The sequence below is a fragment of the Limulus polyphemus genome, unplaced genomic scaffold (assembly GCF_000517525.1).
Source record: "Limulus polyphemus unplaced genomic scaffold, Limulus_polyphemus-2.1.2 Scaffold7059, whole genome shotgun sequence".
NCBI lineage: Eukaryota > Metazoa > Arthropoda > Merostomata > Xiphosura > Limulidae > Limulus > Limulus polyphemus.
In genome coordinates, this window is record NW_013672669.1 from 10,925 (window position 1) to 26,156 (window position 15,232).

The 15,232-nt window shown below is 34.4% G+C and overlaps 1 protein-coding gene across 1 annotated transcript in view; it reads left to right on the plus strand.

Annotated features, from left to right (window-relative positions):
* Window positions 1-260: 260 nt before the first annotated feature.
* Window positions 261-15,232, plus strand: part of LOC106474310 (homeobox-containing protein 1-like) — a gene marked incomplete at its 5' end in the record, with an annotated part of 24,691 nt that continues 9,719 nt past the window's right edge. The window contains 3 exons of the mRNA XM_013935000.2: window positions 261-471; window positions 1,245-1,442; window positions 3,721-3,822. Coding sequence (XP_013790454.2) covers window positions 261-471; window positions 1,245-1,442; window positions 3,721-3,822 — 511 coding nt within the window. The remainder of the gene's footprint in view (window positions 472-1,244; window positions 1,443-3,720; window positions 3,823-15,232) is intronic.

Consider the following 15,232-nt stretch of genomic DNA (forward strand, 5'->3'; position numbering starts at 1 on the left):
ATCCCACTATTCGTTAGTAAAAGAATAATCCAAAAGTTTACGGTGGGTGGTGATGATTAGCTGCCCTCCCTCTAGTCTTACACTGCTAAATTATGGATGGCTAGCGCAGATAGCCCTCATGTAGATTTGCGCAAAATTCAACACAAACAAAACAAATTATTTTTCATATAAAGGGAATGGCAGGTAAACATTTTAATGATTTGTGTTTCTAAGCATGAAAATCAAATTGACTTTCATTGTCTTTTGCTTATATTACAATTTTTAGAAAGGGAGAAGAAGCCATGTTAGCAGAAATTCGGAATTTTGTGATGCGATACAACCTCAAACAGACGATGATCGCAGAAATGACAAGACTGAGTCAAGCCTATGTCAGTCGTTTCTTCCGTGGAGACACACTGGAGATGTCAGATCGTACAAAAAACACCTTTTACATGTGGTACTTGACATGTAAAAATAACCCATGGAAACTACGTGAGTTTAAAAATGTTTGTACCATAAAATACTGTATATAAAAACTAACATTTTTTTATCCACTTGAAGTGAAACAGAACTGTTGCACTATAGGCAGAAACAAATGATGAATAGTAGTGTTGGAAATTTTAATTTCTGTTCTGGGCCAGTAGTAGTGGTAGTAATAATTATCAGTGTTTGAGCCATTGTAAGGAGAGAGTGGAGCTGTCTTGTGACACGTGTATGTGACAGCAAAAATAAGAAATGTTTTGGACACTGTTTTTTAACAAGTGTTCTTAATCACAAACAATAATGAATTGTACACATGCTAACATTACTTGCACTGGAGTTTCAGTCAGTAGTTTTACACTTAAGAGAAACAAGATTTCTAACAATAGTTACAAGCTTAAAAACTTTTTTTTACATTGAGATAATTTACAAAAATTAAATGTAAAAAAAGTAAATTTAAATTATTGAATAAGGATGATGGAAATGTTGTCAGCAGATGGCACGAAATTCTTTAATTCTGAGGATGACGCAATAGTATACATCGAAACACGTAGTGTATGAGATTGTTTTCCAGTCTCATCAGGTTTTTTACCACTTTTTATCTTGAACAGTAAGTTATTGTATTTTAATAATTTTGAGACTGGAAACAATCTCATTTTTATAGAATTATGTATAAAATAATCGTTGTTTTTTAAAAATCGTGACATTTTAAGATTGAACATTACACACGTGCCAAACAAAAATAGTTACGGTATTTTAAAACATGACATCTATCTTATTTTTAGCTCAACTGTGCCCTAGCTCTGGAGTAAAGCGAATGGTGTCGGATAGTGGGGACCTGATCCCCCTGAAAAGAGAGAGATTCACCTTTAAGACATCACACTTGGCAGTTCTTGAACGTTACTACGAACAAGATCCATATCCTGATGCACAGACGAGAGAGGAGATTGTAAAAGAATGTAACAGAGCTGTAGGACGACCAGGTTTGTAAACATTCACACATCCTGAAAAGTTCAGTTTGTTAACATCCACATGTATTTTTCATTCTAGTAATGTTTGTTACAAGTATTTTTAGTAAAAAAAAACAAAGTCGTGAAAATATTCATTTTTAAAGATTAGATTTGCATGAGAAGTGACAGGACACATCAGAGTTGTGTAACAATCATAGTTATCGGGTAAAGTGTAACATGTTAAGTCTTATATCTGTGACTGTAATGCTCAAATCTTTTACTTTGTTTAGTTTTTATGTTTGTAACAAAAGAGTAACATAAACAGGAAACACTTTGTTAATAATGAAGTAATTCAAATGACTGCACTCAAACAGCAACAATGTTTGAGAATCATTATTTTATAGACTTTATGTAGATAGCGGAACAGTGCAAGTGTCATTTGCTATGCAGGTGATTAGCAAAGGTACTCATGCTAAAAGCAACATTAACATCACTTTTATTTGGTATCAGCTTCATGTAGTTAAAATTTAAATGACTGCACTCAAACAGCAACAATGTTTGAGAATCATTATTTTATAGACTTTATGTAGATAGCGGGACAGTGCAAGTGTCATTTGCTATGCAGGTGATTAGCAAAGGTACTCATGCTAAAAGCAACATTAACATCACTTTTATTTGGTATCAGCTTCATGTAGTTAAAATTTAAATGACCACCAAACTCGTGCTTTTTTTTTCTGTCTGATCATATTTTAAGCTCAGTCTGTGTAGAGTTCCTCTACCAAATTACTTGAACTAGTTCCTCACAACAACTTATAATTTGAAAACACAAGACAAACAATATATATGATTTATATATGTATATCATGGTTTTATTAACTCGTTAGGCATGTTCATTTTGTTAAGGTTTATATAGCATCTAATTAGATGAAGTATACCTCTAAAACCATTGAAATAGCCCAAGACACGTGTGTAAACAATTATTCAGTATAACCTGATGATTCTAAATATGCAACTAATTTGACCTATCTTACGTATCTGATGATATCACACTTCCAATATGGCCACAATATTAGAGAAATTTATAGTTTATTCTTTTGATTTGACACAAATAAAATCACCTGATTTCATAAAGGATAGTTGTTGTTTACATTTTACTATGTTGTATTTATTGTTCAGAACCTTTTGAATGGGCAAATTATGTCATCTTTACACCAGTGTTTTGAAGGTGATGTGTGAATACAGATAATAATTGCAAAACAATAATGAAGCTGTTTAGGGGAATGAATTTACAATTATTTTATTGTACAACAAGTGTGCACAAACAGAATCAGTATGTATTGTCATTTATTTATTATCACAATAAAATTTACAAGAAAGATTTGCACTTCTGAGGAATCCTGCCAACAATGTTGAACCACACCCAAGAAGAATTTCATGAATGTTAAAATTGATATTATGTCTGTAGCACCCACTGTAGTCCATCTCAGATGTTACTGAGGAATCCTGCCTACAATGTTGAACCACACCCAAGAAGAATTTCACGAATGTTAAAATTGATATTATGTCTGTAGCACCCACTGTAGTCCATCTCAGATGTTCACATAGTTAGGTAGCAAAACTTGTACTGTTTCAGGGTGTGATACTTTTCAAAGCAAGGATAGGGACATAGAGCAATGCCACATTATATTTCCATCATCAAGGTTGGAAATGTTCATTACTCACCATCAACCTCCATCTATCAGTAGTGGCACAACCATTGCTAGGAATAAGATGTCCATGTGCAAGTTGTTGTGCCTTACCAGGCCTAGCCCTATGTGGATATGTAGTTCTTCACTCATTTGTACTAGCAATAGCAACTGGAAGATTGTTATTACACCAAGATTTCCCTTTAATTTTAACTTGAAATTTGGCCCTTTTATAATGGTGGTAACCTCAAAGTCATGACACAATCATCAGTTGTCCCCATAGGCCCAGCTTCAGCATTACTGCTATAACTACCCACGTCATTCGCATGTATAACGGAAAGTTTAAACTGTATTATGTGGTCACCATATGCTGATGAGTGTGCCTAAAGGGTTAAAACTTGCTTTGCAATAGGGCTTTTTTTCCATCTATATAGTTTTTAACCACAAGGAAAAAGAAATGCCACTCTTCTGTGATGTGAAAATTTCAGCAAAACATGAATATGTTTAATTCTATGTAAAATTAATTTAGATCTACAGTATTGTAATTAAAAGGAAATTTTAGAAGTGAACAGTTAATTTTGACATGGGATCCAGGAAAAGGAACTAAGAAAAGCTGTCATTTACAGATCGGCCAGTATTAGAACGTGAAAAGGTTACACTTCCAGTAGTTAACAACTGGTTTAACAACCGAAGAAAAGAGGCGAAGAAGCAACTACGACAACAGCATGGTTTGTAGGAAATATCTGTTTTCTTATTATTTTATTGGCTTATAGATTTTGTTATTGAAAATGTCTTTAATTTACTCTTTCCATATGAAGTGGGCCAATTTGGCTAACTTGAAGTGTGAAACTATACATAATATATTTCTGACAAAATTTGGCAAGCTTTTAACATCTACAGGTTCTTTTTCTATGGATGTTTCCAGTTTCAGAAACGCACAAGACCAACTTAACCCTAAAGCTTCAATGGCTAGCTTTGATGTCGGTCACTTTTCACTGAAGTTCCTGTTAAGGAAGTTTGTAATATTGCACTTTACCTTAATGATCCAAATCTGTTAACCCTATAGCCACAGGCATCCTTTACTGCACATGTCACGAGGTTTTTGTGAGTTACATTCAAAATTTAATTAAACTACTTTTCGTTTAAGATATACTAATTAGTATAGAATAACCTCATAGCTAATAATCCATATTTTAATATTATATAAGTTTTAAGTTCTTAATTTTATAAGGCGATATTTAAAAAAATTCTGAATTTCCCCTAGTCTGAGAAAGGTGACACATTTTCTCTAGGCATGAAACTTACTCACTATAAATACGTCATTGCTCAGACGAACCATAATTTTTATAGCCTTCAATTTTGTTTGGTTACAGAGCTATCAAATAGAAAAACAGACCCCTCCTGCCACACCCACCTGTCACATCCTCTCTTTTAGGATTTGTTAATAGTTCTATCTTGCTGTTAATACTATATTATGTATAACCAATAGAAAGCCAAGGTTTTCATCTATCAAATGACATATTATATTATGTTGTCTTCTGAACTGAGAATTGTAATTTTCTCTGTTTGTACAAGCTTTGTTCCCATGGGAAAGATAACAACTAGCTTGGATGAATTTGTAACGGCTCTTGTCACATTGTTAGAAAGCCAAAAAAAATTGTGATATTTATGGGACATTGTCTGGTTTTTGCATGTTATTATTCTATATTATTTAGTGCATTATTTAATTAAATAAATATTATTTAGTGCATTACTACAATTAGTATAAAAAATTTAGTGCATTACTACAATTAGTATAAAAAATTATTTAGTGCATTACTACAATTAGTATTAAAAAGAAGGGTTAAGTGTCATTGACTTTCGACAGCAAAAAAAGCCCTGGGTAAGTACTTTATTTCTTGTTTTTCATGTTTATTGTTTATCTATTATTACAAAAGTAACTAAAATGTAAAATTAGGGTTCTCTTTATGTTAGTTAAGGTTAAATTAAGTAAAATAAATAATATAATAAAAATGTTTCACAAGGCACACATGTGAGCAGCTCAAAATAGCTCACGTTCTCCAAGTGATTTACAACTTATAATGGCAATAAAACAATAAAATTTAGGTATAAATAAATGTATACTGTTACGAGTTTAAAGTTACTTATGATGAACAAATGTAGTTTCATGTTACAAGTTGAAGTCATTCTAGAAAGAAAGAAAAAAAGGTTAATTTAGATTTCTTTCAATTGTTTTTTGGTGGTTACAAGGTTTGTGAAAGTGACCAACCTCATATAGAGTTAGGGTAGAGAAAATAACAGACAAAATATAAAGTTTTACTGAAAACAAACATTTGAAATGTATTTAAGAGGTTTTAGAGACTTCACAAATGAAATTTGAGATTTTTGAGATGAAGAAAAGTATTTTTATTCTAAACATTAAAATACCAATTCCATTTCCAACAACAAAAGGTTTCTTCAAGTTTAGGCATGGGCAGTCCTGTTTCACCTGTTCTAACCAACATATTTATGACTCTGATCAAAACACAAATAATAAAATACAGACTAAATCCCCCCCTCTACTGATACAGATATGTCAATGACACTTTTGGTAGTTTCACTCTGATCAAAACACAAACAATAAAATACAGACTTAATCCCCCACCCCTCTACTGGTACAGATATGTCAATGACACTTTTGGTAGTTTCACTTTTGCTGAACACATATACATTTTCTTTTAACACATTCACCCTAATATTAAATTCACCATGAAACATAAAAACAACAAACAGATATTTTTCATTAACCTCAACATTATTAGATCTGACACATGGTTCAAAACCCAAGTTCACTTTAAGAACACACACACCACATGGGCTTCTATACGGCCTAGAATTTCATTCATGAAACCAAACAAAAAAATTAATACACTTAATAAACCTTACTAACACAGCTTTACAAGTCTGTTCAATTGAATAGTGTAGATGAAGAAATCAACCTTATAAACAAAATTCATTGACATCAACAAATTTCCGCCAGTCATTGTTGAAAATTATCACACAAGAAAAGCTCCAAAGCTCAACTAATGAAGAAATTGGCATTAATAAACCAAACAACAGCATAATATTACACTGAAATTTAACTATCCATCCCTGAAATCAGTGAGAAATAATTTTCACTTGGAGAACACTTGAAAACATAAAATCCTTCACTCAAAAACTACAACAATTACTAAATAAAAATTATGTAGCCTCCCACAATACTAATATTATTTATAAAAGGATGTGTAATAACTGCCCAGAATTGTACATTAAAGAAAGTGGAAGAAGATTTGAAACCAGATTCACAAATATTCTTATAAAACTCTCCCATGTTTACCACCATTGCAACTGAAGAAACACAGCATATCTAAATTCGATGACGAGGAACCAACTTTGAGACTAATAGTGCTTAGAGATGGCTTGAATGGGTAATGAAGAAAAACTTTAGTATAAGTTTAACATAACAGGAAATGTACAACGTTTCGACAAGGTTTTGTCATCATCAGGTATTTGTACTAAACACTGTAATCTTAAACCAAGAATCAAACACTAAATGAAAAATAAAGGATGCGATTAATTGAATGAAACAGCTCCAGAGTGCCAAGATACCTTTACTAAGCTGTTAACCTGCTCTCTACGGGCATCTTTTTCTGTGCATGTTATGAGGTTTTACTGGGTTACATTCAAAATTTAATTAAACTACTTATATTATGAATAAACTTGGCACAGAAATGTAGCTAATAAACCAAGTTTTAATATTATATAAGTTTTAAGTTCTTAATTTCATGTGGCAATATTTCAAAAAAGTTTGAGTTCCCCTGTTATGAGAATTGTGACGTATGCTCTAATTTATATACCATTCCTCCGAAAAGTACGAAATTTAACGTAAATTACTCATTTTAATGATGTCATCATTCAGGCAAAGCATAATTTTTATAGCCTTCAATCTTATCTGTTTGCAGAGCCATAAAATAGAAAATCAGACCCTGTCACATCGTCTCTTTCAAAAATTACCAATAGTTCTCTCTTGTCTAGTTTTGGATAAGGGGGCTGAATTCTTTACAGAAGTTGTCTGTGACTTGTTGATGATAAATACGAACAATACACAGACAGCACACAATCCACTTGTTTTAAAATAATATATTCCAAACAAGTCAAATATATGTACAAAAATTATTTTCACTATAGGATATTACAGTTGTATCTAAAACTCTAAATAATTATATTTTCTTATCAGAAGTCCACACAGCCTGATTCAGTTACTTTAGAATCTAATTGACAAGATGAATTGTTTTTCTCTACTCTGTTTCTTACTATACAATCTGTGATAAATTCACTTATATTTTTATCCTGTGGGTTACCACAGTTGTATCCAGAACTTTAAATAATTGTCGCCTTTTCATCAAAGTCTACACAGGTGGGTTCAGTTACATTAGAATACTCTTTGACAAGACAAATTATTCTCCTTGTCTGTTTTAAACTGTGAAACTCACTTTAAAATATCACCTGTTATTGCTAAACTAACAATCACGCAGTCAACTTCACTTTCACTAACTTAACATTTTCTGACTTAACTTTCTGGTAGGGCTTCACCTTCACAGGATCCTTTGTCATCATCTTGAAGTCTGTTTTGCCTGGTCCATCTGTGCACAGTTGCTCCTGTAAATCTTGCCAGTCAATTCTTCAATTATGTTGTGGTCTTGGTTTGCCTCGTCTCCACCCATTGGTCTTAGGCCTAATAGGTCTTTATCTTCTAAAACAAAATCACATATCCATCTGTTTCTCAATAGCTGAACTAGTTATGTCTTCTTCCTTCTCGAAGTATCTCTTCAACAGATTGGCATCGTAAGTCTTTGTCTTCCCATCCACTTTCACTTTATAGTACATTTTGGTAATAACTTCCTGTAATTCAATAGGTCCTTTCCACTGCAAGATGAGTTTCTTGTTGTCTGTAGGTAGCAGAACTAAAACCTGTCTGAACTTGAAATGTAGATTCTTCGCCTTCTTGTCATACAAGCACTTCTGACTGCCTTTGATATGTTTAGCTTCCCCATTAGAAGTGCTTTGATAGGTCTAGTTCAATACTCCTTTCTGGTCATCTGTTTTGTAAGTGTTTCAATTTTGTGTTGTGCTCGACTTTCTCTCGGGCACTGTCCCAAAGTTTCTGCAGTGAAGGGTCTTTCTTCTGCACGTCTTCAGTTCCTGCAGACCTACATTCAGGATGTCGCCTTTTGATACTTGCAAGCACCAAGTCATAAATGGATGCTTTCATACACATGGCCTCAAAGTCACCCATGTAATATGGCATGTCCACCTTTATTACTGCTATGGGAAATTTTCTCACTGTTCTGTCAATCAGCAAACACAGATTTACCTTGCCTGTTATCTTGTCATGAGATACTAAGCTGATTCTCACTGCTGCACCACTGCACCAAGTGTCTTGGAGGACCTTCACTTTTTTTGGCCCCAACATAGCCTTTGCCTATTGGCATGTTGTGATTTGTTGGCACCTCTCAATATCTGTAATATGCTCGGATCACTACTGTTGATCCATTTTCTAACTTGAACTAATCATCACTAATTAATCATGAAAATAGCACTTCTTTCGTGTGGTGAATCTGATGGTTATCTCTATTCTGTTTCTTCTGGCAGCAGCATCCATAGAGAAACTCACTCTTATCTTGTTTCTTGCTAGTACCATCTTTGTAAGTAGCTCCAGCAGCTTTGTGTTGAAATTTTTGTGTTGCTTGTTTGTAATGGACTTGCACTCCTTTGCATTGTGCCATATTTTATAACAAATATAACATCTCTTCTCCCATATGTCTGTTAAGTTCTTGTCACCTTTGGTTATATCCTGTTTCTGGTCAGCCACATCAGTTTCAACTTTAACTGGTTATTTTTACACTTGCCAGTTATACTCCCTCCATGGGCTTTCATATACTGTTCTGCCAGCTTGATTATATCAACCACATCTTTTGGTGCTCTCTCCTTCATGCCCTTTGAGGTGGATTCCTGTACATGGTGATGGGACCTCCCAGGGAAGGTTCTGTATTTTCAGCTTACCTACTCTGGGATCTAAACATCCACCCACATGTTTGCCGTGCATGGGAACCCATGAAGGGGAGGAGAGAATCCTGGTGGTTGGGGGTGTCATTGATATGTCCTTTATGTCAGTGGCACTTTAACACACCACTTTGGCCTTAAATTCCTGTAGGTGGGTGGCCATGGGATGGGTCTCTCAATGTCAATCAGCTGGTTCTGGTGGGATAGGGTCAATGAAGTACCAGTGTTGGACATTCTCAATAGGTGTTGTGGACATTGTTTTTGATACTGCTGTTTGGGTATAGTGCCCACGAAACCCTGGCATCTCTACAATGGTCTGATTTTGCATTGTAGTGTATTCCCTTGTAGGACTCCATGGAGGGTGGGGTTAGTGGGCACTGAAGTTTCTCTATTTTTGTGGATTCTAGACCCAGTGACCTAAAAAAATCACACTGATAAGAAAGCAATCACATTTGGAAGACTCATCATCAGAGACTTGCGATCAAGCAGACCTTAATGCTCTCAAAGAACAGTTGCTGCCTCCCTTTTTCATCTTGGGAGACTTTAATGGACACCATCCACTTTGGGATGGTCCTTTCTCTCTTCAGTACTGGTTCTTTTACCTATTTTCATGCCCTTAGCCAGTTTTTTACTGCTATTGATTTATCTATCTGTTCTCCTTCATTTTTTTTTATAATTTTTCTTGGATGATTGACATTGACCCACGTGGCAGTAAGTATTTTCCTGTCATTTTGAGGGAGATTGGCAGTGGTCAATCCCATCTGACCCAAGTGCCATGGTCAAAGTGGAGCATGCTGGCTTGCTCTCCTTTACCACTCTCTCCGAACTAGATCCTGCTGTCGTTAGTCCTTCAATTATTAACAGCTGTGTGGAGGCAGCAACTGATTGTATAATTCAGGCAGGTGTTCATTCTATCCACAGAAGTTTTCCATGGTATCCTGATCTACGGTGGTCTCTTGCCTACCAGCAGGCATGAAAGGCTCAGAAACAAGCCTGGAATACCTTTCACAGGTATCCCACTCTTTCCAACTGTCTTGCTTTCCAGTGGGCCTGTGCCTGTGCTCGGCAGGTCAGACACCAAAGTCAGAAAGAATTTTAGATTAAATTCACCACCAGTATCTCTTCTACCACCAGTTCCAAAGTCATCTGGGGGAAGATTTGGAAGGGAGATGGGAAGCATACTTCCCATCCCTATTTCCATCTTTCCAATGTCCAGGAAGTTGCTGATGTACAGAGCATAACCGATACTCTCATGAAGAGCTTTGTGTATCTTTCCAGCACTTCTGTCTCTTCTCCCACCTTCTTATCCATCAAGTCTTGGGCTGAGTGATCACTCCTTTTACACTGGTGGAACTTTAGTTTCCTCCTCATCAGTCTGGCAGTACATCAGTTGGACCCAATGACATTCACTATGAGACATGCACTATCTCTCTTCTACCTCTCTTGCTCTTCTTCTGGTCATTTTTAACTGGATCTGGCTATAGTTCTTCCTTTCTCAAAGCCCAGGAAGATTTCCAAAATTCCTTCTAATTATCATCCAATTGCATTGATTAGCTGTCTCTGTAATGTCTTGGAGAGGATGGTTAATGCACGTCTTGTTTGGTTCCTTGAATCAAACAACCTCTTCTTTCCCACCTAGTGTGGTTTTCATCAACAGCTCTCCAACATGGATCACCTAATTTGTCTCAAAACCTCAATCCAGGAAATGAAGAAACAGCCATTTACCCATTTTTATTCATAACTTTTTACTTGATAGGCAATTGCAAGTCTTCTGTGGGTTCAACACTTTCCCGTTCTTTCAGACATACCATCTTCAGATGTCATGCGTGCATATACTTGTAGGCCTTTTTATGTGAGAAGTGGGCTGAAACAGACTGCCCAGTCACCTTTGTCCCAGTTCTGAATTTGGGTGAATATTTCATATCTCTCCATGTCATCTTTATATTCATCAAAATTGGGCAGCTTTGGTCGGGTGGCCCTCACCCCCATTGTCATTCTTGTCCTTCATCTTTCTGTAGGGTGAGTTTGGCGATCTTAATTTGTTTTTTTATTCTCTCTGTTTCCTGTCTCACCTCTCTAATTTTCTTCTTTCTCTCTTTGTTTTCTTATCCTTTCTTTCTTTCTCACTCTAGTTCTTGTTGTTATTTAACAAGCTCTCGTAGTTTGCCATCTTTGAGCCCAAGATGCTCACCTCTTTCTACTCGTTTATCAAAATCTATTGATGTGGTTATATAGCTTGATTGTAATCTCTACACTATTTTCACTACCACTACAATTGTGTGTTTATAGGCCTACTTATTTCCACTGCTGTTCACATGTTCTACCACCATTTACCACTGTGTAATTTTTACTGGCTCACCAAACTTCAGGGTTTATGGGGCCAGATTCTTTACAGTAGGTGTCTGTGACTTGTTGATGATAAATACGAACAATAAATGGACAACACACAGTCCATTTGTTTTAAAATAATATATTCAAAACAAGTCAAACATATGTACAAAAATTCTTTACACTATACGACATTACAGTTGTATCTAATGCTTTAGATAATTCTCTTTCTTGTCAGAAGTCCACACAGCCTGATTCAATTACTTTAGAATCTAATTGACAAGATGACTTGTTTTTCTCTACTCTGTTTCTCACTATACAATCTGTGATAAATATACTTACGTTACATTGTGGGTTACCACAGTTGTATCTAGAACTTTAAATAAAAGTCCACACAGGTGGGATCAATAACTTTAGAACGTTCATTGACAAGACAAATTATTCTCCTTATCTCTGTTAAACAGTGAAATGAACTTTAAAATATTGCCTGTTACGGCTAAACTAACAATCATGCAGTATAACTTCACTTTCACTAACTTAACATTTTCTGACTTAAATTATGCTCACTTATATATATTGTTACGTCTCCGTTTGTTAATTGATTTTTCCGTAACTTCGTTCCAACGAAACTTTAACGACACAAGTCTTTACTTAATAAAACTGGTTTATTCTTTCCGAATATAACTCTGCAATACACTTAATCTCAATACTCGCGCTAAAACAACACTGTAACGAACGAACGTTAACTTCAGCAATACCCTGTGACTGCAGTTCAATTACTCACTATCTACACACCCATTACATTCCCCTCTCTTATATACCAGCCTACCCTATATCTAGTAAGAACTAGAACATTCGCCAAAGTACATGATAGTTCTAGAAACGTTGCGTCACAGTAGTCATGTGACTCGATGATGCAACAGTAGTTTTGGAAGGAGCTATATGTCGCTGCCATGTGACACAAACGAAAATTATGTGTCTGCCCAATATTTTTTTGTTTTACAGCTGAGTGTTTTCAATAGATGTAACTATTGAGGAAAGTGCAAAGCAGAAACTTTGGAATGCAAATCAAATTAATTTACCTGAAGATTAGGGTCGCTTTATTCACAAAAAGTAAACGCCTTACCTTTAGGCTTTATGACTTTGTTTTTTCTTATGACAAAGTTTTCTATACATATGGTTGGTTGACTTGTTGGATCCAGGCCAGATTCAGCTTTACATTGATCCAGGAAATGAATCATATTACATCTTTTATTAAACAAATTTTGATTTAATTTTAATATTTCATCTTATAAAATCAGTTTTTAAAACGGGTTTTATAAAGAGTTGTCTTACAAGTGCATGTTGAAGTTGCATTAAAACTTATTAAAGTATTGAATTTTGAAAAACAAGTTATTTAAGGTGAAGTCTTGAATTAACAATTTTACAAATTACGTAAAATTTATAAGTTTGTGTTATATTGAGGAGTAAGAAATTATGGTGGAATTACTCATTAGAAATTTTCAACTTTTGGACTTAAAGCATGTTATCAATGTTGATGACCAATGTTACCATAAGAGACAATATGTGTAGTTTTTATATGATTGTGTTTTGGTACTGCTAGTGTTACAATCTTAACTATGTTATATTATAATATTATTTTATAACAATGTGTGACTTTCAGAATGTAGAGCCATTAGTTTTAGAGTAATATTTTCACAACAGTAACTGTAGGATGAACAGTTATTGTTCATAATAGGAATGAATGTGTCCTCTAGAGCAGTGCTTCTCAACTGGGTGAATGGTTCACCCAGAGGTTAATGAGATCAGAATCAGGGTGAATGAGAAGGATGGAGTGAATGAGTATTATTATTTATACAACAAATTTAAGAGCAAAAAGGTCATTAGTTATTATTCTTTATTTTATTTGTAGTTTAATAGATACATTTATTTTTTGTTGTATCCATTCTAGTTGTAGTTTTATGTATGTTTAAGTCATAATAAAGAATTTAGCATTTTAATTTAGTATTTTTTTTGTTTTACTTCGAACTGGAGAGAGTGAAAACTTGTAGGGATGAATGACATTGAGAAAGGTTGAGAAGTACTGTCATAACATATATATCAGACACTATATAACCATGATTTTAACCATGTGATTTTGGAATTTTTTATCACTATGGAGAGAAGGTTTTCATCAAACTTCCTCGAGTTTACCAGTGGCATGTTTCAGATAAGTAATGAAATATTAAAACATATTTTTTGTTTATTATTGTGCATCCTAAAATAAACCTGACACTGAGAAAGGTATTTATAAATGCTTCAGTGAAAGATTTAAAATGAATCATTTTTTAAAGACAAAAACTAATGACCATAGTAATTGTATTCTGATTTTTTGTTTTCCTTTTATGTTCAGTGTAAGAGTGAATAAAACTTGTATATTGATTTTTAATAAGAATTGAACATGCAAGATAGTCTTTTGTATCTTTGTTAAGAGCCATAGAACTAAAAGTGAATCATGTTTATGTTCAGTTGCTGAATATTTATAAACTTATGGGATCTTTATTGGAAAACTTTGTTTATCCTAGCCCTATGGCTGTCATTTATATATAGGTCTACATCTTGGGTAGAGCTGGTGTCCAAGGAAACCCAGACCGACTTTTTTATGGCTATGACCTGTGGGGAAACTTGTGTGGTAGGGAGAATGAAAAGATTTCAGGGGTGGAATTTTCTGGGAGAGACATGACAGACAAGCCGTAAGTTTGCTACTAGTTATAACATAACATAATATTTAGGGACAAAAGTGGACCTATTGGTCCATCTAGGATGCCCCAACCACTGAAATAAACTGAAACTATTAAAAAAAATTTTTTTCAACCCTCACAATCAATCCTTATCATTCATATATTTATCAAGCCTTCCCTTAAACTTATTCAAATTTACTATCTCCATCACATCTGAAGGCAACCAATTCCAAAATTTATATTTGTGCCTTCTAGTCTTACCATTCTCACCATTAAGTATGAAAAAGATGTTGCATCAACACTATATGTTCCATTCCCCTAATAATATTAAACACCTCAATCAGATCCCCTCTAACTCTTTTTTTTTAAAGAAAATTTCAGAGATTTTAACCTCTCCTCATATGACAACCCCTTCATCCCAGGCACCATTCTTGTAGCCTTCCTCAGAACCCTTTCTAACAATTCAATATCCTTCCTAAGGTAAGGAGTCCAAGATTAAACACAATACTACAAATGTGGCCTAACAATGACCTATATAATGAAATTATAACCTTCTTATTTCTTTAGATGCAACCTAAAATACTATTGGCCCTATTACTAACAACAGCACACTGCTTGAATGGCTTAAGAAACTGTTTAATCAGAACACCAAGATCTTTATCTTTCCTAACACTGATAAGGCTATTCCCATAAAAATTGTACTTATAATTCAAGTTATGATAACCCACATGCATTATCTTGCATTTATTATAATTAAAACCCATCTGCCATTTATTTGCCCAACTTACTAAATGATCTAAATTTTTTGTAAAGTAGCACCATCTTCTTCACAGCCAGCAACATCCAAAACCTTAATATCATCTGCAAATTTAAGTAATTTATTGACCATTCTTTTATCTATTTCATTGATGTAAATCAAAAAGAGCAAAGGTCCTAAGGCTGAGCCCTGATGTACCCCAACTGTGACATTAATCCATTTTGACTGAACTCCATTTGTAACAACCTT